The sequence below is a fragment of the Sapajus apella genome, unplaced genomic scaffold (genome assembly GCF_009761245.1).
Source record: "Sapajus apella isolate SASKATOON/1434 unplaced genomic scaffold, GSC_monkey_1.0 scaffold98, whole genome shotgun sequence".
Lineage (NCBI taxonomy): Eukaryota > Metazoa > Chordata > Mammalia > Primates > Cebidae > Sapajus > Sapajus apella.
The window spans coordinates 6,743,065-6,767,081 of record NW_022437038.1 but is presented as its reverse complement, the minus strand read 5'-3'; the positions used below and the strand labels follow the sequence as shown (position 1 = coordinate 6,767,081).

Sequence of the window (24,017 nt, the reverse complement as noted above, 5' to 3'; positions counted from 1 at the left end):
AAGACTATTTTGGCTATTTAGAGTCTTTTGAAATTCCATTTAAAATTTACAATCATCTTTTCCATTTCTGCAAAAATGATGGCTAAGATTTTGACAGGGGTTGCATTGAATCTACACATCACTTTGAGTAGTATTGTCATCTTAAAACAATATTAAATCTTCCAATTAATAAACGTGGGATATTTTTCAATTGATTTAGGTCTTCTTTAATTTCTTTCCACAATGTTTTATAATTTGCATTGTACAAGTCTTGCCCTTCCGTGGTTTAATTTACTCCTATGTATTTATTATTTTTGATGCTATCGGAAATGAAATTGTTTTCTTAATTTTACTTTTACATTGCTTCTAATGCATAGAAACACAACTGAATTTTTGTGCTCATCTTGTAACCTGTAACTATTTAATTTGTTTATTAGCTGTAATTATTTTTGTGGATTCTTTAGGAGTTTCCATATATAAGATCAAGTCATCTGTGAATAATTTTACTTTTTGCTTTTCAAGTTGGATGGGCTTTCTCAATTTCTCTCTCTCTTTTTTGAGACAAGGTCTCACTCTGACACCCAGGCTGGAGTGCAGTGGCAAGATCTCGGCTCACTGTATCCTCTGCCTCCCAGGCTCCAGGGATCCTCCTGCATCAGCCTCTTGAGTAGCTGGTACTAGAGGCACGAGCCACCATGCCCAGCTAGTTTTTGTATTTTTAGTAGAGATGAGGTTTCACCATATTGGCCAGGCTGGTCTGGAACTCCTAACCTCAAGTGATCCGCCTGCCTTGGCCTCCCAAACTGCTGGGATTACAGGCAAGAGCCACCGTGCCTGGCCTGTTCTTAGTATTCTCTGAAGACAGTTTATTTAAAATCTTTTGCTAGTAATTCCACTGCCTGTGCAGTTTCATTCATTTCTTTATTCTTGTATATGTATGGGCCATGCTTTCTTATTTCTTTGCATGCTTCATAATTTTTTTGTTACAAACTGGATATTTTGAATATTAAATGTTGGAATTCTGGAACTCGGATTCTTCTCTATGGCAGGATTTTGTTTCTGCTCGTTGTGCATTGTTGCTTGTTTGTTCAGTGACTTTTCTAAACTACTTGTTAAAGTCTGATTTCTTTGCTACATGTGACCATGAAGTCTGTGTTCCATTAGCCTAGTGGTCAGCAAGTGTTTTGATGAAGTTTTCTTCTTAGTTCCAGGAGTCGGAAAAAAAAAAAAAAGAGAGAGAGAAGAGAAGATAATGCTCTTCTAGGCCTTGTCGACTGGCTCTTCTTTGGGGGGTAGTCCTTCAATGCTTTGCCAACATATTTGCAACAGTGCCTCAAGCTTCATGTCCTGCTTGTGTGGAGTCTGATGGTTAGCCACCAGTGAAAGCTTAAGGTTCTCTCCAACCTTTACGGAGCATGTGTTCAGCCCTGGGCATGTGCATGGCCTTCTCGTGTTTTTGGTTTAGGTGAGAGCTTTTGAAATCCCTTATTCCCCTAGGTATCTCCTTTCCCAGCCTCCTCCTTCCTATGCTTTTCAGTCTGTCTATTGCTTGTCCCAACTGCCATCTCTTGCCAAGGCTGCTGTGATCAGTACCTTTGACTTGAAATGCTTTTGGCAAATCCTCAAAGTAAGCTGCCCCAGACCTTGGAACATTTCAAGCCAGTTGAAAAAAAAAAGAAGGCAAGCCCTTGGACCCTTCCTTCGGGAGCCACCAAACAGGTCAAAATACACATCCATAATTCTTTGAGAATAGATCTCTGTTGTTTCCCCTAGCAAAAGCTACTTGCACCCAGAATGTAGGCTGCCATTTCATAGCTGCCACTGATCTGGTGAGTAAGGGATAGCAGACAGGCAATTTGAAATGACAAAGTTTTCAGTTATTACAACGTAGCAGCTTCTTTCCTTACTAAGCTTTCCCATCATTGGTGTAAATTGTTGACTAGACTCCAGAGTGTTGTGAAAGTTGCTTCTGACAGTTTGACAGCTTCTTAGTTACCTTTATGGAGGACAGAACCCTGGAACTATCTACACTGCCATTTTTAGTGACCTTGGCTTTTAATTTTTTGTAAGGATGACAATGCCACTCTTAACATGCCTGAGTCAAAACCAGATGTCCCTTCATTATTTTTATGCACAAATTGTCTTATCATTGGCCAGTGGAATCCCCTCCAAGTTGGTTCCTTGTTTTTTTGGCAGAATTCCAGTAATCTTTGATAGCTTCCTTACTTTCTGCTGCAAGATATCCTGGGCTCATCTCATACATTTACTGACCCCAACCTGGATAGCAATTTCTTCAAAGGACTCTGTCTCCTTTCAGTGGGAAATGGTACTGAAAGACCAAAGCCTGGGTGCTAAAGGTATTTTTTGCTCTTGAGTTGTTATTGCTTCTAGGCTTTTCAGTGGAAAGAGCTAGGAAAAACATATATATGTATATATGTATATATATATACACACACATATTCATATATATGTGCATATATAGATATATATATTTGTGGGTTTTTTTTGAGACAGTCTTTTTTTTTTTTTATTTTTGAGTTGGAGTCTTGCTCTGTTGCAGGCTGGAGTACAGTGGTGCGATCTCAGCCCACTGCACCCTCTACCTCCTAGGTTCAAGTGAGTCTTCTGCCTCAGCCTCCTGAATAGCTGGGACTACAGGCGTGCACCACAACACCCAGCTAATTTTTATATTTTTAGTAGAGATGGGGCTTCACCATGTTGGCCAGGATGTTCTTGATCTCTTGGCCTCGTGATCCACCCGCCTTGGCCTCACAAAGTGCTGGGATTACAGAGACAGTCTTGCTCTGTCACTGCCACCCAGGCTGCAGTGCAGTACTGTGATCTCAGCTCACTGCAACCTCCATCTCCTGGGTTCAAGCGATTCTCTTGCCTCAGCCTCCCGAGTAGCTGGGACTACAGGCACATGCCACTACACTTGGTTAATTTTTGTATTTTTTGGTAGAGACAGGGTTTCACCGTGTTGGGCAGGCTAGTCGAACTCCTGACCTCATGTGGTCCACCTACCTCAGCCTCCCAAAGTGCTGGGATTACAGAAGTGAGCCACAACATTCAGCTGAAAAAGGTATTTTTAGACATGAAAAATATAATGAGTTTATAAAGATATTTCCAACTCAAATTTAATGGTACAGGGTTTTACCTAATTTTTTAAATCTTGCACCTGTGTCTTTTATCTTTTGCCCTGACAATCTTTGTTTGTAAGTATATTAACCTCATACTTATTTCTTAATTCTAAACAAACCGATAATAATTTTAACATAATACTACCAATATTACTATTAACATTAAGACTATACAAAGCAGTTTAAGATTTCTTTGTGGTTCATTTTGTCCTTAGGTCATATATCATTAAGGATGTATGGTCAAAATATTGTTTTAAAGTAATTTAAAGGTATTCTATTTGTATGATTATGCCACCAACTTGACATACACTGAAGTTTATTTGTTTCAGTTTTTTTTTTTTTTTTTGTTTGAGACGGAGTCTCGCTCTTGTTACCCAGGCTGGAGTGCAATGGCGCGATCTCGGCTCACCGCAACCTCCGCCTCCTGGGTTCAGGCAATTCTCCTGCCTCAGCCTCCTGAGTAGCTGGGATTATAGGCACGTGCCACCATGCCCAGCTAATGTTTTGTAGTTTTAGTAGAGACGGGGTTTCACCATGTTGACCAGGATGGTCTCGATCTCTTGACCTCGTGATCCACCCGCCTCGGCCTCCCAAAGTGCTGGGATTACAGGCTTGAGCCACCGCGCCCGGCCTTCAGTTTTTTTTTTTTAATTGTACTTTAGGTTCTGGGGTACATGTGCAGATCTGGCAGGATTGTTGCATAGGTACATTAGTTGATTTTAATTTTCCTTTTGAGTTAATATTATTTAAAAATTAAAAAAATTTTTTTTTGATATAGTGTGTCACTCCCAGGCTAGAGTGCAGTGGTGCAATCACGGCTCACTGCTGCCTCAAACCCCTGGGCTCAAGCAGTTCTCCTGCCCTAGCCTCCCAAAATGCTGGGATTACAGGCATAAACCACTGTGCCTAGCCACTTAATTTTATTTTTAATTATACTTCCAAAGATGAAACTAGATAACAAGATACATTCAGAGAAATTTAGCTTCCATTCCTACTACTTCGTCCTGTTCCCTCTTTCCCCCAGTTTTGTAAGATTTTGGTTCATACTTTTAATGTTTCTTAGTTAAAAATGTAAGTAAATATATGTATAACCACACATGTATGTGTGTATTTCCCTTTTTGAACACAAAAGATGATACATGAAAAAAAATGTTCTTTACCTTGATTTTTTTCACTTCATATATCAAGAGATCATTCCATGTGAATGTATGATGATTATCTTCATTCTTTTTTATAACTGTGTATTACTCCATTATGTGGTTATATTGGGATTTTTTTCAGTCTTTTAATATTATAAATAATGCCAGTAAATAGCACCGGGCATATGTCATTCTGTATTTTTTTACAGTATGTCTTTGGAATAGATTCCAGGAAGTGAGATTGTTCTGTGTATTGACAAGTTCTCCTCCATAGGGGCCATATCATTTTGCATTCCCAGCAGCAATGTGTGAGAGAATCCAGGCCTCTTTACATCTTTCCGCAGAGCCAGTGTGGATCAAATTGGTAACTGAGTTTTATAGCCTGGGAGAGACTTCACCTCGTTCACCACTCCTCCCACAGAAATGTACCACAGCTCACATCCTATTATTTTCCCTATTACATACCTTGTGCTAAAAACAAATGGGTTGCCTAGCAGGAAGGAGCAACCCTTTGTAGCAAGCCTTGTCTTGTTATGAGCCCCTTCTCAAGTTTGCCTGGCTGCCTGTGGCTGAGGAAGGTTCTGAAACATGTTAAACAGCCCTGACAGCCTGATTGCTAATGAGTCTACATTGTCAGCTGCCTACACTAAGTGATCTTGCCCATGAACCTGTGTCTGGAGAGTATACCCCAGTGTATACAAGGCACAATGGAACATCAAATGTGCATCTTTCTGCTTCTCTAAAGTGCTTGCTTTCTGTTCATTATTACCAATATTGAAATAGACCCAGTGGAAGCCCCGAAAGACAAACCCGTCATTGTTTTTTTTGTTGTTGATCTTTCACCTGTGGCGGGGGCCTTCACTTCCACTCGCTTCCTCTAGCTGTATCTCCTTGGAGCTCTCGCCATCTTGTGGCAGGTCAGCAGGTTTGAGAACAGAGATGTCGACTTATCCTAAGTGTGAAGAAAATCAAATCCAAACTCCTTACCATGCTATACTGTGTAGGTGCAATATGTACTGTTTATAATTTGCTTCAAAATACTTCAGTATCAGCTGTGTGATATACCTTATTTTATTTATTCTAAAACGTATATCTTTTTCACTTTTAATCACCTCTGAAATTAGGATGAATTTTACCTTTAATAATATGTCATAATTTACCTGACAGCAAATTTTCTTTCTGGGTGCAGAAAAGAATGATGAGTTTTACAACCTATGACATTTTGGATTCATGAATTAATTACTTAATGAAATATTGTATCAGTCTACAAAATGATCTTTTGAAACACTGGCCTAGGTTGGGGGCAGTGGAGGCAGGAAGAAGGGGTGGACTTAGAATCTACTTTGAAATAGAGGAGAGGTAATATTTATTCACACTGATAAGCAATTTTTATAATTCATTGTTAATTAGTTTTAATCCACACTCTGGGGGTGGTTAGTTAATATCTGAATTCTTCTAATTAGGCATACATACTCAGGAGTGATTAGTTAATATTTGAAAGATCCTACTCAGGTGTTCACCTCCCAGAAGTAATTATACCCCAAGATGTTCACTTTTTCCTATCTGAACCTGCACTAAGTCAGAAATTCTTATACCTTATTTTTGCCATGATCCCCTTTGTCTAACTGGTGAGCCCATTTCAGAGTCATGCTTTTAATACCCAAAATAAAACACATAGGATTACAATTAAAACCAATTGTGTAAGCCTGTAATTACAGCACTTTGGGAGGTTGAGGGGGCAGAATTGCTTGAGTCCAGGAGTTTGAGACCAACCTGGGCAACATAGGAAGACCACCCCCCAACCCCATCCCACTCCTCCCTGCTTTCTCTACAAAATATTTAAAAATTAGCCAGTCGTGGTGCTGTGTACCTGTGGTCCCAACTACTTGGGAGGCTGAGGACTCCCCTGCCATCGTTTGAGCCCTGGTGGTGGAGGCTGCAATGAGCTATGGTTACATCACTGCAATTCAGCTTGGGCAACAGGCTGAAAAAAAAACCCACAAATGCATTCATATGCCGTTATCAAAATATTAAAGATACAATCTATGACATTAACATGTATTTCTTCACCCTCAGCTTTATCAAGGTATGATTGACAAAATTGTATATATTTTTAGTGTACAGGATGATGTTTTGATATTTGTATGTATTGTGAAATGACTAAGTCAAACTAATTTACATATAATTATCTCACATTTTTAAAAAATTTTATTTTAGATTCAGGTAGTACACGTGCATGTTTGTTACATGGGAATTAACTGTGTAATGGTGAGATTGGGCTTCTAGTATACATATCACCCAAATATTGAACATTGTGCCTAGTAGGTAATTTTTTACCCCTTCCTTCTCTCCCACCCTCCCTCCTTTGGAGTCCCCAGAGTCTATTTTCCCCATGTTTATGTCCATGTGTGGCATTTGTTTAGCTTCCACCTATAAGTGAGAATATGTGATATTTGATATTCTACCTTTGTGTTGGTTCACTTAGGATAATGGCCTTCAGCTGCATCCATGTTGCTGCAAATGACATTATTTTGGTCTTTTTGTGACCACATAGTATTCCATGGTGTATCTGTATCACATTTTCTTGGATAGATATATAGTAGTGGGATAGCTAGATTGAATGGTAGTTCCCTTCTTAGTTCTTGGAGATATCTCCATATTGTTTTTTCTAGAGGTTATACTAATTTACATCCCCACCAACAGTGACATACTTATCATTTTTGTGTGGTGAGAACATTTAAGATCTACTCTGTTAGCAATTTTCAAGTATATAGTACATTATTATTTACTGTAGTCACCATGCTGTACAATAGATCTCCAGGACTGATTCATCCTCACTGGAACTTTGTGCACTTTAACCAACATCTTTCCATTTCTTCCACCCCAGTCCCTGGTAATCACCATTCTACTCTCTGCTTTTACTAGTTCAAACTTTTAAGATTCCACACATAAGTGAGACCATGCAGTATTTGTCTTTCTGTGCCTGACTTATTTCACTTAGTGTAATATCCTTGGTGTCCATGTTGTCACAAATGAAACATGGACATTTTTTTTTTTAAAGCTGAATAGTGTTCTGTTCTGTGTGCATACTACATTTTCTTTATCCATTTATCCATTGGTGGACACTTAGTTGATTCCATATCTTGGTTAATGTGAAGAATGCTGCAATGAATGTGAGAGTGCAGGTATGCCTTCAATGTATTGATTTCAATTCCTTTGGATATATACCTGGAATTGGGATTGCTAGATCACATGGTAATTCTGTTTTTAATTTTTTGAGGAACCACTATACTGTTTTTCATAATGGCTATACTAATTTACATTCCCACTAACAGTATGCAAGGGTTCCCTGTCTCTACACCCTCACCAACACTTGCTACCTTTCCTCTTTTTGAAAATACCCATCCTAACAAGTACGAGGTGATATCTCATTGTGGTTTTGATTTTCCTTTCCCTGATGTTTAGCGATGTTGGACATTATTTTTTTATATCCCTGTTGGCCACTTGTTTGTCATCTTTTGAAAATGTTTATTCAGATCCTTTGCTCATTTTAAATTGTTTTTTTACATTTATTTTTAATATTCATGGGTACACAGTAGGTATATATATATATATATATATATTTGTGAGGCACTTGAGATGTTTTGATACAGGCATTCAATGTGTAATAATCACATCATAGAAAATGGGGTATCCATCCCCTCAAGCATTAAACCTTTGTGTTACAAATAATCCAAATATACCCATTTAGTTATTTTAAAATGTACAATTAAATTATTACTGACTATAGTCACCCTGTTGTACTATCAAATACTAGGTATTATTCATTCATTCAAACTATTTTAATTGTTTTCTTTCTAGTGAGTTGTTTGAGTTCCTTACATAGTTTGGATATTAACCCCTTATCAGATAAATGGTTTGCAAATATTTTCTCCCAGTCTGTAGATTGTCTCTGTTTATTATTTCCTTTGCTGTGAAGAAGCATTTTAGTTTAGTGCAATTCTATTTGTCTATTTTTGCTCATGCTTTCGAGGTCATATCCAAAAATTTATTGTCTAGACCAATGTCAAGAAGCTTTTACATTATGTTTTCTTCTAGTAGTTTTGCAGTTTCAGGCCTTATGTTTAAGTCTTTAATTCATTTTGAGTTTTTTTTTTCTTTTTTTTTTTAGTATAGTGTAAGAAAGGGATCTAATTTCATTCTTCCACATGTGGATATCCAGTTTTCCCAACATCATTAATTTTTAAAATTCTTTTCTTTTTTCTCTTTCCTTCCTTCCTTCATTCCTTTCTTCCTTCCTTCCTTCCTTAGTTCCTTCCTTCCTTCCTTCCTTCCTTCCTTCCTTCCTTCCTTCCTTTCCTTCTTTTATAAATAGAGACAGGGTCTCACTATATTGTCAAGGCTGGTCTCAAACTTCTGGGCTCAAGTAATCCACCTTCCTCAGCCTCCCAAAGTGCTGGGATTACCAGCATGAGCCACCACACCTGGCCCCCAACATCATTTATTGAAGAGACTGCCATTTCCCCATTGGTACCTTCGTTAAAGATCAATTGACCATAAATGTATACATTTACTTCTGGGCTCTTATTCTGTTCCTTAGTCTATATGTCTGTTTTTATGCCATTACCATGCTGTTTTGGTTACTATATCTCTATAGTATAATTTGAAGTCAGATAACATAATTCCTCCAGTTTTGTTCTTTTTGCTCAGGATGGCTTTGGCTATTCTGTACCTTTTGTGGTTCCATGTGTATGTTAGTATTTTAAAAAATTATTTCTATGAAAAATGTCCTTGGAATTTTGATAGGAATTGCATTAGCTCTGTAGATTACCTTGGGTAGCATGGACATTTTAACAATATTGTGTGTTCCTTTTTATTAACCTAACAAATAACAAGATCTAGAGCAGGTCTATAATCATCACGATTTTTATATAGTGATGAGCATAACTGATTTCATGAGATATTGGCAACAGCTTTAATGTGATGTGAAAATATCTTTTATATATATTGGTGAGAAAGTTGCAGACACTGATAAGACCGTGATTTGTCGACTATATTCAGTTAGAAATGAATAAAAATAAAGATGTAATTTTTCCCATCAGAGTCCAAAAAGACCCCCTGGATTATATTCACAGAACCTCAGGGGGGGAAACCTTGTACCAGAGAGTCCATTAATTAGCACAGAGGATGTAAGAAATAATATTTAATTGGTGAAGTGAATTCTGTTAAAAATGTGGACTGGCTAGAAATTTTTCCATGTACCTCCGTGCTTGCATGAATAAAAGATAAAAATCTGTCCAGCCAGCCCAACAGCTCAGCATGTTCTGGAGTGACATCTAGGCCTCAGACTTTGTGTGATCCTATATAAAGCCAGTTTTTCAGATGTCCCTAGTGATAATAAATGTTGTTTTTAGCCACTACACGTTGGTGGTAATTTGTAACACAGCAATAAACAAGTACAATTTAAAAAAATAGTATCACTTAATAGAAGATTTTCCTGTTCTGACCAGAAGATAGGTTGATCCTGTTACCATAATATTAGGCCATCTGCTTCACGTGGATTTTTTTTATGCAAAGAACTTGCTGGACTTCCTAAAGATCAGAGAGCATGTATAGGTTGATGCAAAAGTAATTGCGGTTTTTGTCATTGCTTTTAATGGCAAAAACCGCAATTACTTTTGCACCAACTGATACTTGACCCAATTTACAAGGAGAGACCATATGACTGTTTTGGTCCCTGACTGCTAATAACTGTATGTGTCATAAAATTCAGTCTGACTATTACCTTCATTATAATATTTGACCTAGTAAGGAGGTTGTAGAAGAGGTGACCTATGGCCCTTGCCTACCTCTAATTTTCAGAGGCTTCCTAATTCTACCAAAAACAATGAGTTTAGGTCCATTTGCAAAGCCCTAGGTATTCTGACTTTTATCTACCTCTCTGAACTCACCTCTCCCTACCTACTCTCACTTCTCTCCAGCAATACTGGATTGCCATAGCAATGTATCACAAATTGAGTGGTTTAAATACCAGAAATGTGTTGCCTCATACTTCTGGAGGCAGGGTTTGTTTCTCATCAGGGTCTCACTCTGTCGCCCAGGCTGGAGTGCAGTGGCACAATCACGGTTCACTGCAGCCTCGACCTCCTGGGATCAGGTGATCCTCCCACCTCAGCCTCCCAGGTAAGTGGGACCACAGGCATGCGCCACTACACCTGGCTAATTTGTGTATTTTTTGTAGAGATGGGGTTTCACCATGTTGCCCAGGCTGATCCCAAACTCCTGGGCTCAAAATATTCACTCACGTCAGACTCTCAAATTGCTGGGATTATAGGTATGAGCCACCGCACCTGCCTGGGTTTGTTCTTTTGGGGGCTGTGAGGAAGAATCTGTTCCACACCTGTCTCCTATCTTCTAGTGGTTTGCTGGCTATCTTTGGTGTTCCTTGGCTAATAGAAGCATCACCCTGATCTCTGCTTTCATCTTTACATGGTGTTCTCCCCATGTGCATGTCTGCATTGAAACATTCCCCCTTTTTTTAGCCAGACACAGTGCCTCACACCTGTAGTCATGGCTACTTGTGAGGCTGATGCAGGAAGATTGCTTGAACCTAGGAGTTCAAGACCAGTCTGGATGATATAGGAAGACCCTGTCTCTAAAAAATTTTTTTTAAATAAATAAGTAAAAAAACCTTCCCCCTTTTTATAAGAACACAGTCATATTGGATTAGGAGCCTACCCTACTCCAGTATGATCTCATCCTAATTGCATCTATAAGGTACCTATTTTCTTTCTTCCTTTTTTTTTTTTTTTTGTATTTTTTAGATGGAGTCTCGGTCTGTCACCCAGGCTGGAGTGCAGTGGTGCAATCTTGGCGCACTGCAGCCTCCACCTCCCAGGTTCAAGCAATTCTCATTCTTCAGCCTCTCGAGTAGCTGGAACTACAGGCGTGCCCCACCACGCCCGGCTAATTTTTGTATTTTTAGTAGAGATGGGGTTTCACCATGTTGGCCATGGCTGGTCTCGAATTCCTGACCTCACGTGATCAGCCCACCTTGGCCTCCCATAGTGTTAGGATTACAGGCATGAGCCTCCGCGCCCAGCCAGTTCCCTATTTTCAAATAAGGTCATATTCTAAGGCACTAGAGGTTATATCTTCAACATATGAATTTTTGGGAGACACGATTCAACTCATAACTCTTGCTTTCTTGCTGTTCCTCTAGCACACTAAGCTGATTTTCATTTCAGGTCCTTTGTACATGGTAAGTCTTTCTGTCTAGAACCCTGAAGAAGCCTGGCTGTTCCCTTCTCAGCATACATATCTTATCTTCATATGCCATCTTCTCAAAAAGGCCTTCCCTGATCACTCTATTTAAAGTAGCCTCTCTACCACACGCGCATCATTCCCTACTCCCTTTCCTGTTTCAGTGTTCTTCATAGCACTAGTTACTACCTGAAATATGTTTATTTTTAGTTGTTTTTATCTGTTTGTCCCACGAGAATACAAGTTTCTTGAGGACAAGAAACTTGTTCATCTTACTTCTGTATCATTAGCTCCTAACATAACGCCTGTTGAAAAGTAAATATTTAATAAATGTTGAATGAACATTGAATGAACACTCACTTTGTTCTCCAAATGAGTCTCTAAAAAATCCAGTAGAGTCAAGTTTCTAGTGAGAAAATAGAGCTTATTTCGAACTCCTAAAGACATTCATTTTCCCCCTTTGAAATAAACTACACTGATCTAAGAGAACAATTATAAAACAGTAAAATAATGTTTCTCCTCTCTCCCATAGTTAACTTTTTTATCTCTTCTTGTACGTATTACTTAATGGTATCAAAAATTAGAGTGAAGAGAGGTGAGTTCCAAGACGGTGACACATTGTACTTTACTCAAAGAATGTTCATCACCTGCTGTCTCTCCAGCTTGGCTAGCTCTTTTCAGGCTGGATAGGCACACATTAATGGGCCTGGCTGGACCACCTGTTAGAGAGAAAAGGGTTATCCCTTCTATTATATTAACTGGCTCAGAAAAAGCTAAAGAAGTAAGCTGACTTTTTTTTTTTTTTTTTTTTTGAGATGGAGCCTCACTCTGTCTCCCAGGCTGGAGTGTAGTGGTGCAATCTAAGCTCACTGCAACCTCCGCCTCCCAGGTGCAAGTAATTCTCCAGCCTCAGCCTCCTGAGTGGCTGGGACTACAGGTGCACGCCACCACGTGCGACTAATTTTTGTATTTTTAGTAGAGGCGGGGTTTCACCATGTTAGCCAGGCTGGTCACCAACTCCTGACCTCAGGAGATCCACCCGCCTCAGCCTCCCAAGGTGCTGAAATTACAGGCATGAGCCACTGCACCCGGCCTAAGCTGACTTCCAACAGATTTCTAAATGTAAGAGCTTTAAGTCAGAGCAGTGACTATGTTTTGTTCCTCAGAGGTTTTTTTAAAAAAGGATTGTCCACTTCGAGTTCTGACCTGCCTGCAAATAAGGTGGTGAACCTAATGACCTCCTGCTCTTGTATGACTGCCTCCCAGCTCTTGTATGACTTATGGCAATTACTAAGACAAACTGATATCTAAACAAAATCTCTTGGGGATTTTTAAATTTTGTTTGCTTTTGTATATTATTAATGATCAAAAGAGGACTCTGACAGGAACCTTTGATGTTTATCCAAGTAAATTCAGGCTTTTCCTGCAATAAGGAAAGTAAGCTTGTTTGTGGTTTGTGAAGATTTAAGCAAGGGAGGAGAGGAAAGTTGATTTTAAAAACACATTTGAAAACTTTCTTAAAAGACAAATCTTTAAATGAACAGAGGAAAGAATTTAATTGAACAATTTTCTGAGATCAGGTTCCAACTTTTTTCTATTTAATCTTTTTCTAAACCTTCTTAAGTCAGTAGTTTTTAAGCCCTTGTGGGTTGCAGACACCTTAGGGCGATGCATCTCAAATTTAATATGGGTATGAATCCACCTGGTGGTCCTACTAAAATGAAAATTCTGATTCAGTAAGTCAGGGGAGGGCATTGTTGGATGGTTCGAATGGGTCTTCAAGCTTCCCCATTTAGGCACCCACTTTGGCCTCAGCCCACCTCCAAATGCCCTGTTTTTCAATGTCCACTGCTGCAGTAGCCCATTCTAACTATGGATTCTTGTCAGATGCCCCTGTTACAAATCTTTCTGATTTTACCTCACCTTCAAGTTTACCTCTCTTAGGTTCGTTTCTCTCTGGACCCTAACCTCTGTGAAAATATAATGAGTAACAGGTGATCATGGGTTGATGTGTTATTTCTCTTTCTCCATCGGACAGAAGATCAAGCCCACTCATCCCTCCACCACCACAAGGTAACAATGGAATTTAACTATGGCTTTCAGGAATAAGGCTTTTCTCAAAGGAAAAATTCCAAATGGTAAAATTTTTCTGCCTTATAACACACTATTGAAAAGGCTATTTTTTAGTGGATTGCAGAGGAGGAATAGAATTTCTAACTTCTCAGAAAAAAAAAATACAACCTAGGTAACTGCCAGCCTGACCTGCTTACACTCTTTGCTCTGCCTCTCATCTGCTCTGGTCTCATTGAAAGCAACATTATCTTATTTTAGAAATGGAACGATGAATCTGTCAGATGACCAGTTATTTCATAGTTATGTCCAAAGGAGTTGAAATTACAAAGCAGGAGAAACAACCAATTTATCTTTTTCTTTTCTTTCTTTTTTTTTTTTTTTTCTGAGAGACCTTGATGACCCATGGTGAAGAGCTTCAAAGCAGCGTCCAAAGTCTTAACCATGAAAATCTTTTTCTTAACTGCAAAGAGGGCTCAGTCTTCAAAATTCAGATTGTCTTATCTTGTACTCTCTGGAAGGGAGGACAAATACTTGCATTCTATTGTGGGAGAGGTCCTTTCCCCTAAGAATGTGTTAAGTGCTCCTAATACAACAAAGGAAAAGGGTTTGTTGGTTTTTGCTTTTTTAAAGCAGTTGCATTTCCTTATTTTAAAGGCCAATCATTAATATACTGCTTCACTTGCAAGCAAAATAGTTCTAACTCATTTATCCACAGCACATTATGTTGATGGAGGGACTGTACATTGTCAACCTTTAGCTCTGAAAACTTGTGACTTTATCATCTTTTTTTTTTTTTTTTTTTTTAAGACAGAGTCTTACTTTGCGGCACAGGCTGGAGTGCAGTGGTGTGATCTCAGCTCACTGCAACCTCTGCCTCCAGGGCTCAAGCAATTTTCCTGCCTCAGCCTTCCAGGTAGCTGGGATTACAGGTGCCTTCCACTGTACCTGGCTAATTTCTTGTATTTTTAGTAGAGATGGAGTTTCACCATGATGGCCAGGCTGGTCTCGAACTCCTGAGCTCAAGTCACCCGCCCACCTTGGCCTCCCAAAATGCTGGGATTATAGGTGTGAGCCACTGTGCCTAGCCTATCTTCTTTCCCAGGCAGAGTAGTCAGTTCAGAGCCAGTAAATATGATTGCAGGAAAGTCTTTTCTTTACCATCTGTATTACTTTCCTATTGCTGCTATAACAAATTACTATAAACTTGGTGGCTTAAAGCAACACATATTTTTTATTATCTTATCGTTCTGGATGTCACAATTCTGCATCGGGTCTCACTGGGTTAAAATCAAGGTGCTGACAGGGCTGCATTCTTTTCTGGAGGTTCTGGGGGAGACGTTCCAGCCCGCATTCCTTGGCTCCTGGCTTCCTTTATCTTCGAAGTCAGTAATACTGTGTCATGTTCTCACATCTCGTCACTGACTTCTGTGTCCCTCTTCCATTTTTAAGGATCCCTGTGATTACATTAGGCCACCGACATAATCCACAGTAATCTCCCTACTTTGGAGTCAGCTGATTAGGAATCTTAATTCCACCTTTATTCCCCTTTGCCATGCAAAGTAACATATTCACAGGTTCCAGGGCTTAGGATGTGGACATCTTTAGGGGGCTATTATTCTGCCTTCCACACCACCACATGAAAAATGTTTCTTGGCTGGGCGCGGTGGCTCGCGCCTGTAATCCCAGCACTTTGGGAGGCCGAGGCGGGTGGATCACGAGGTCAAGAGATCGAGACCATCCTGGTCAACACGGTGAAACCCCGTCTCTACTAAAAATACAAAAAATTAGCTGGGCATGGTGGCGCGTGCCTGTAATCCCAGCTACTCAGGAGGCTGAGGCAGGAGAATTGCCTGAACCCAGGAGACGGAGGTTGCGGTGAGCCGAGATCGCACCATTGCACTCCAGCCTGGGTAACAAGAGCGAAACTCCGTCTCAAAAAAAAAAAAAAAAAAAAAAAAAAGAAAAATGTTTCTTGAACATCTACTGTGCATAGAGAGCTTTGTGCTTTGTCGTAAGGGACAATCTGGATAAGATAGGACTTGTTCAGAAAAGGGTAAATAATAACAATGGTAGGTTTCACAGGCTATGAGAGAGGTAAGAAGATGAGGAACTCATGCTATGTCATGCTAAAAAAATTTAGAAGACAGTGTGGTGTGATGACTGATGCGGTCAGAGAAGGCTTCCTGGAGGAAGCAGAACTTAATCAGTCTTAAAGAAAAGGCAAGACTTGAATATTGTTTCTGAGCTGAATAAGTCTCACATATACACTTTCGATGGCAGATTTCCAAAGTAGCAGATGTAACATGAAAGTACTCACTGCTATTCTAGTGATGTCTCCATGACACTTATCAGCCTATAAATCACTGTTAAACGTACCAGATCATTTGATGCACACCACAGCGCTGTGAGGGAAGTAGCGAGAACAGGGAACTACATAAACCTTTCCATTACTGAGTCCCCAGGCCCTTTTCCAGGCCTAGGACCACCTCAGTGTTCTTTCTTCCTTGCGGCCATGAGGAAGCTGCCTGTTTTCCCCTTTTGGTAATTATCTCCCCAAGCCTAGCTGCAGAATGAGACACAAACTCTGCACCTTCTAAGTTTCTTGCTACTACTGAAGCCAAGCACAAAGGCTCATTTAAAGTTTGCTAAACCCTGGAGAAAACAGGGTAAACCCAACAGATATAAGGCAGTAACAAAAGTTTAATAATCTTACAGTTTATATAAGAATGGTCTCTGATTTATAGTTTATGCTTCCCTTTTCAATGGCAAAATAAAGTACCACTGAGTTTAGGTCCTCTGCTCATATTTTCTTAGGGCTCATCATTATGATCACCATCATCATTGTAGCAAGCAACTGTGGAGTTTTTTTTATACGTCAGGCAGTGTTCTCATTGCTTTCCATTCTTTAACTCATTTAATTCTACAACAACCCATTTTATGGATAATGAGGCAGGCTTCAAACCTAGGTAGACTGGCTCTGGAATCTGTTTCTAACCATTACACCACACTGCTCTACCATCTCTTCCGTACCACCACTTTGCCTTCTGCCTGACAATATAGGCTACAATTTGGACACTTTCTCCATGAGGGACCAGTATGCTAAGTTACAGGTGAAGAAACTGAGGCTGAGCAAAGTTAGACTTTTCCAAGGCAACATTAATAGTGAATGGGGAGCTGGGGGTCAAATCCAGCACCATCATATCATGTTGCCTTTAAGAGGTGCTACTTCAGCGAGGTCTGGTTCTGCTCCAACATAGTAAAAAGAATTGATTTCAAATAATTCCACATGTATCAGTCCATCTTATTATTATGGGATGTTTCATTTTTGGACACTGTAATCAAGACCAGGTTTTAATCTAAAGGCTCTAAGATCTAAAAAGAAACTAATGTCCTCCCAACACCATCCCCTATGGATTCAAATTAAAAGTAATTATAAACAATAAAATAAGTAAAACACACTACCATTTTCTCCCCTAACTACTTAAATTTTTGTTTTTGAAATACCAACCATCAAATCTTTTATTAATTCTTAAAAGAATTTTTAAAACACTTTTTTTCTGATGTCCTAAGCACATGCTTAAAACTGTTAAGTAATTCAACACTCTCTGTTACATATTAATTCCTGGAAGAGGAGTATAAAAGTCATAACTATAAAGGCAAATTTGGGACAAATGAGGACAGACACAAGTGATCAGGAAAAAGACAGAACATGCAAGTCACGGAAGGGCTTTGTGTTTACAATTTGCAAGAATCCGCCTACCATGGGTGGGATCAACCGTCTACAGGAAATCTTTCCAAAAGCTGCGGTCTATGGTGAGACTGAATAAGTTACTGATGACATTTAACTACTCCCTAGAGATCTCCAGGAAGCAACCTCAAATTTAATCAATGCCATATAATCCATAAACCTGGGAAATGCAAACATTAAGATAAGTGAAACAATACAGGGTGGAGGGGACTATTATAATGTCTAGAGCCAACAGAAAGAAAGCAATTCTTAGAGAATTTACAAAAAAAGGAAAGTTGATGGTGAGAAGTTTTATTTACTTAACTTATTTTTGTTTTACTTTAAGTTCTGGGATACATGTGCTGAATGTGCAGGTTTGTTACATAGGTACACATGTGCCATGGTGGTTTGCTGCATCATCTAAGTTTTACGCCCTGCATGCATTAGGTGTTTGTCCTAATGCTCTCCCTCCCCTTGCTCTCCACTCCCAACAGGCCCCGGGGTGTGCGATGGTCCCCCCCTCCCTGTGTCCATGTGTTCTCATTGTTCAACTCCCACTTATGAGTGAGAACATGTGGTGTTTGGTTTTCTGTTCCTGTGTTAGTTTGCTGAGAATGATGGTTTTCAGCTTCATCCATGTCCCTGCAAAGGACATGAACTCAGTTCTTTTTATGGCTGCATAGTATTCTGTGGTATATATGTGCCACATTTCTTTATCTGGTCTATCATTGATGGACATCTGGCTTGGCTCCAAGTCTTTGCTATTGTAAATAGTGCTGCAATAAACATATGTGTGCATGTGTCTTTATGGTAGAATGATTATAATCCTTTCGATATATACCCAGTAAGGGGATTGCTGGATTGCTGGGTCAAATGGTATTTCTGGCTCTAGATCCTTGAGGAATTGCCACACTTTCTTCCACAATGGTTGAACTAATTTACACTCCCACCAACAGTATAAAAGCATTCGTATTTCTTCACATCCTCGCCAGCATCTGTTGTTTCCAGACTTTTTAATGATCGCCACTGTAACTGGCGTGAGATGGTATCTCATTGTGGCTTTGATTTGCGTTTCTCTAATGACCAGCGATGATGAGCTTTTTTTCATGTTTGTTGGCTGAATAAATGTCTTGATGGTGAGAAGTTTTTAGTGTATCCAGCATTGCCCAGGAGAGGGAGGTTTCAGATTTGGGGCATGAATATGTTAGTTGAATTTGCTTGTGTAATCTTATTTTGAAAAAGGCCTAGTTCTTCACATGTACCTCAAAACCTAAAATGCAATAAAAAAAAAAAAAAGAAAAAGGCCTACTGAGCTTGCTGCTGCAGCTTAACAGCAACATTCCATTAATATCATCTGACTATCTTAGCTCAGATTCTGTGATTACCAACTTATCAACGGACTTCCTAGTACTCTGATATTGGGAATGGGGGCCTTACCTCACAGACACAAGATTCCAATCAGCATGACATATATAATTCTTTAGGTAATACATACATTGTCATCCAGATTATAGATCATTCTTTTATGAATCACAGGATCTCAATGTTGGAGTATACTTAAAGGACATTTAGTTAACCATCCACGTGCTGCTGGTATTCCCTTTGTAAAAAGCTGACAAGGGGTTATCCCTTTTTCCTTGAGAGTCTCAAGTAATAGGAAACTCATTACCTCTTTACTTCTCTGAACATCTGTGTTGGAAAACTCTGCTTTATATTGGACAAAAAATGTGTTATTTTATTTTTATTTTTTGATGCAGTGTCTTGTTCTGTAACCCAGACTGGATTGCAGTGGCGTGACCTTGGCTTATCACAACCCCCACCTCCTGGGTTGAAGAGATTCAAGTGTCTCAGTCTCCTGAGTAGCTGGGACTAGAGGCGTGCACCACCATGCCCAGCTAATTTTTGTATTTTCAGTAGAGATGGGGTCTTGCCATGTTGGCCAGGCTGGTTTCAAACTCCTGACCTCAGGTGATCTGCCCACCTTGGCCTCCCAAAGTGGTCGGATTACAGGTGTGAGCCACCATGCCTGACCAAAAGAGTGTTACTTTAGAGCCTCCATTCCTTGGTTGACTCCTTGGGTCACATACAAAACAATCTAAATTTTCTTTTAAAAAATGTAGATAAACTCATGTCCCTGATAAACCTCTTTCCAGGCCCAATTCCCTACACTCTTTAAATGCTCCTAAAATAGGATGCTTTCAAATCATTATATTGTCCTGGTCACCCTTCCATGGACAGGCTTTAGTTTTTCTTTTAAGATGTGGTTTTGGTCACGGGCAAGTGTTTTTGTAAAATTTACAAGTGTAAAATATTTTCTGGAGTGTTTCTTACCACTCCAACTTCCCTCTGTCACACTTCCCCTCAGGTCAAGTGATACTGGAGTGGCCATGAGCACTTCTGGAATACAGCTAAAAGGTTGTTGTGTTGGTTGTATAGTTAGTTTGGATTTAGGAGAATATACATTATGTGGTTCACTGACACTTCTATATCTAGTTAACTGATGGATAGCTGCCTTAGTGTAGAAATGGTTTCCAGGAAAACTCCTACTGCCCACTGTGCCAATTTCACTTGGCATTGTGATACTAAATTGCAGGTGTGTTCGGCACCTAATTAAAATGTTATTTTTATGGGTTTTGTGATGTTGAAGAAATTTTTCAGCTTTTAACAATAAATATAAAATGTGCTGTGCATTGAAATATACTCTTATAATGGGAACATTTTATGGCCTATAAATTATACCTCAATAAATCTGTTAAAAATGTGCTATGATTTCTTTTCTATTTTTAATAAATATTTGCTTTTGTGCCTAAAGTAAAATAGAAATATGTAGCAGGATATCTGCAAAACCTACACAAAACATTCTATTTAAGGGTGAAATGGAAGAATCCCCTTTGAGATTAGGAATTATGCAAAGGGATCCGTATTACTACCTTTGTTCAACATTGTACTAGAAGTTCTAGTGAGTTCAGTAAGTGAAGAAGAAGAAATAAAAGTTATAAGAATTAGAAAAAAGAAGGCGGGTGCAGTGGCTCACGCCTGTAATCCCAGCACTTTGGGAGGCTGAGGCGGGTGGATCACTTGAGTTCAGGAGTTCAAGAACAGCCTGGTCAAGAAGGTGAAACCCCGTCTCTACTAAAAATACAAAAATTAGCTGGGCATGGGCAGGCACCTGTAGTCCCAGCTGCTCAGGAGTCTGAGGCAGGAGAATCACTTGAACCTGGGAGGCAGAGGTTGCAGTGAGCAAAGATCACGCCATTGCACTCCAGCCTGGGCAATAACAGTGAAACTCCGTGTCAAAATAAATAAATAAATAGAAACAAAACTGTGTTTAGAGCAAAAAAAGACCATGTTTATAGACAATCTAAGAAAAAATATAGAAATATTATTACAATTAATAAGTGATTTTTGCAATGTTGCTGGGTATAAAAATCAGTAAGTAAAAACAAATTGTATCTTTAACAGCCATCATTAAAAATAAAAATAAAAAAATATAATTTACAACCTCATGAAAACCTATAAAGTTCTTAGAGGCCAGGCGTGGTGGCTCACGCCTATAATCCCAGCACTTTGGGAGGCCGAGGCGGGTGGATCACGAGGTCAAGAGATCGAGACCATCCTGGTCAACATGATGAAACCCCATCTTTACTAAAAACACAAAAATTAGTTGGGCATGGTGGCGCACGCCTGTAGTCCCAGCTACTCAGGAGGCTGAGGCAGGAGAATTGCTTGAACCCAGGAGATGGAGGTTGCGGTGAGCCGAGATCACGCCATTGCACTCCAGCCTGGGTAACGAGCGAAACTCCATCTCAAAAAAAAAAAAAAAAAACTTCTTAGAAGTAAATATGACAAAGGAGATGCAAGAATTTTATTATAAAATTTACATGAAAATGAAAAAGGCCAAGAATAAAAACAAAACGCAGAACCACCCCCAAACAAACAAACAAACAAAAAGCCAAGAATAGCCAAAGAAGAACAAGGTGGCAAAAGTTGTCTTATCAGATGTCAAGACTTAGTCATTAGGGCAGTAGCATGGAATAACTGAATGAAGAGCTCCAGAACAAAATGATGTGTATCTAGACATTTCATATATAATATAACTGACATTTTAGATCATCAAAGAAAGTATATATATATATATATTTTTTTTTTGAGACGGAGTTTCGCTCTTGTTACCCAGGCTGGAGTGCAATGGCGCGATCTCGGCTCACCACAACCTCCGCCTCCCGGGTTCAGGCAATTCTCCTGCCTCAGCCTCCTGAGTAGCTGGGATTACAGGCATGCGCCACCATGCCCAGCTAATGTTTTGTAGTTTTAGTAGAGACGGGGTTTCACCATGTTGACCAGGATGGTCTTGATCTCTTGACCTCGTGATCCACCCGCCTCGGCCTCCCAAAGTGCTGGGATTACAGGCTTGAGCCACCGCGCCCGGCCTAAGAAAGTATATTTTTGAAAGTAGTTTTCAAAAATGGCTGGGCCCAGTGGCTCATTCCTGTAATCCCAGCACTTTGGGAGGCCTATGTGGGTGGATCACATGAGGCCAGGAGTTGAAGACAAGCCTGGCCAACATGGTGAAAACCCATCTCTACTAAAAATATAAAAATTAGCCAGGCACGATGGCGCATGGCTGTAGTCCCACCTACTCGGGTGGCTAAGGCATGAGAATCGCTTGAACCCAGGAGGCGAAGGTTGCAGTGAATGGAGATCATATCACTGTACTCCAGCCTGGGTGACAGAATGAGACCCTGTCTCAAAAAAAAAAGTACTTTTCGAAAGTGATGCTGGAGCAATTCGTTTTCCATATGGAATACTATGCAGCCATAAAAAACAACGAGTTCATGTCCTTTGTAGGGACATGGATGAAACTGGAAACCATCATTCTCAGCAAACTGACACAAGAACAGAAAACCAAACACCACATGTTCTCACTCATAGGCGGGTGTTGAACAAAAAGAACACATGAATACAGGGAAAGGAGCATTACACACTGGGGTCGGTGGCGGGGGTTAAGGGAGGGACAGTGGAGGGAGGGGAGGCTGGGAGTGATAACAGGGAGAAATGCCAGTTGCAGGTGACGGAGGGGGGGCGAGGATGGAGGAAGCAAACCACCTGGCCAAGTATGTACCTATACAACAATCCTGCATGATCAGCACATGTACCCCAGAACCTAGAGTACAATAAAAAAATTATTCTTTAAATTACATATATATATTTTACATACTCTTCCGTGTATATTTCACCATTTTAGAAAAGGAAAAAAAAATTAGTGCCCAGAGCTGAACATACAACTCTGGTTAATCTATCATACTAGAAGACAATCGTCTCCATTCTTCTGCCTGTTTATTTTGAACCAAAGTGTACATTTATACTTGTTAAATTTTCTCTTATTCTATTTGACCCTTCTTTTTACTTGTCCTTCCAGCCAGTCAAGCTCTCCCCAAGGCCATCATCATATATGTCAACCGTGGATCATCCTCCAGGGGAACTGGTATACTAAAGTTTCTGAGCTAGCCAGACTGAGGTCCAAATGGCAGCTGACAGACGTAGCAACACTTTGGAAAGTCCATCTTGAAACAGCTTCCTTACCACACACGCTTCCCTCCCTACTTCTCCTGCAGTAATCTGTTTATAGGCCCAGACTAATTATCTTTTTTTTTTTTATGAGAAACTTTAGCAAATTTCTTATCTAGGAAGGCAGTGCTTCACATTAGGTCATGTGGATAAGATGATGAGAGAGAATATTTTCACCCAAGGAGATTGCTATTTCCTGAAGGGGTAAAAACCCCACAGGGAAAACCCCAGTGGTTCTCATAAGTAGGGCTGGTCTATCTAAGCTGGTAGCACAGTTCCGTCCAGAGAAGGAAAGCAGAATAAACTTATTCATTCCTGGGAGCTCTTGGGGTAGGTGTGCATTTTTCACATCTTAAAGACTCACATACCCTAAGCTGGACAAAGGTCCCATTCCTGAAGGACACCTCCAGAGTCCAGATTGCTGAATCTTCTCTGCTGCCTAGAGGGGCTCCAAACCACCTCTTGACAATGGGAAACTGGGTGGTTAACCACTGGTTTTCAGTTTTGTTTCTGGTAAGTGATTTTTGACTTCCTGCTAATTAGGAAGGATTAAGGAGTTATCATGTTTGTTAATATTTGTAAATTTATTTGAAAGGGAAAGATTCCATGCCAATTATTGGGTTCATCAAGACCAGTTAGTTTAAAGATGCAACTCTAGGTCAGACGAGAGGACAGAGACAAATAATATGCAATTGTTCATATTGTCAAATCACAAGTATTTGGAATTTCAATCTGTTTTCATTTTCTGTCGTCTCCTTTTCTCTTCCATCTCACTTATAACTACTACCATGAGTGCTGATTTCTCTGTATCTTTCCTATACTGCTCCCATCAAGATATCATAAAATCACTGAATGTTTGAGATGAAAGTGATCTTAGAGATCATATGGCCCAGCACTACCCACTAGAAATATAGCAAACCACATAATAATGTAATTCCTGAATTTTCTTTTCTTTTTTTTTTTCCCCTGTGGTATTTCAGGAATTCCTGAATTTTCTAATACCTCCACTGAAAAGGTAAAAAGAAACAGGTGAAGTTAATGTTTAGCAATATAATTCATTTAACCCAACGTATCAACAAATCTTTGCAGTATGACTTCAATATTGAAAATATTAAGATAATTTACGTA

The 24,017-nt window shown here is 39.7% G+C and overlaps 1 protein-coding gene across 3 annotated transcripts in view; it reads left to right on the top strand.

Moving 5' to 3' along the window:
* Positions 1–22,631: 22,631 nt before the first annotated feature.
* NOX1 (NADPH oxidase 1) overlaps positions 22,632–24,017 on the top strand; it is a 28,188-nt gene continuing 26,802 nt past the window's right edge. For 2 of the 3 annotated variants that reach the window (XM_032257781.1, XM_032257780.1), the window contains exon 1: positions 22,632–23,402. In XM_032257781.1, coding sequence (XP_032113672.1) covers positions 23,358–23,402 — 45 coding nt within the window. In that variant the 5' untranslated portion in view covers positions 22,632–23,357. The remainder of the gene's footprint in view (positions 23,403–24,017) is intronic. The other variant, XM_032257782.1, reaches the window with a different exon arrangement.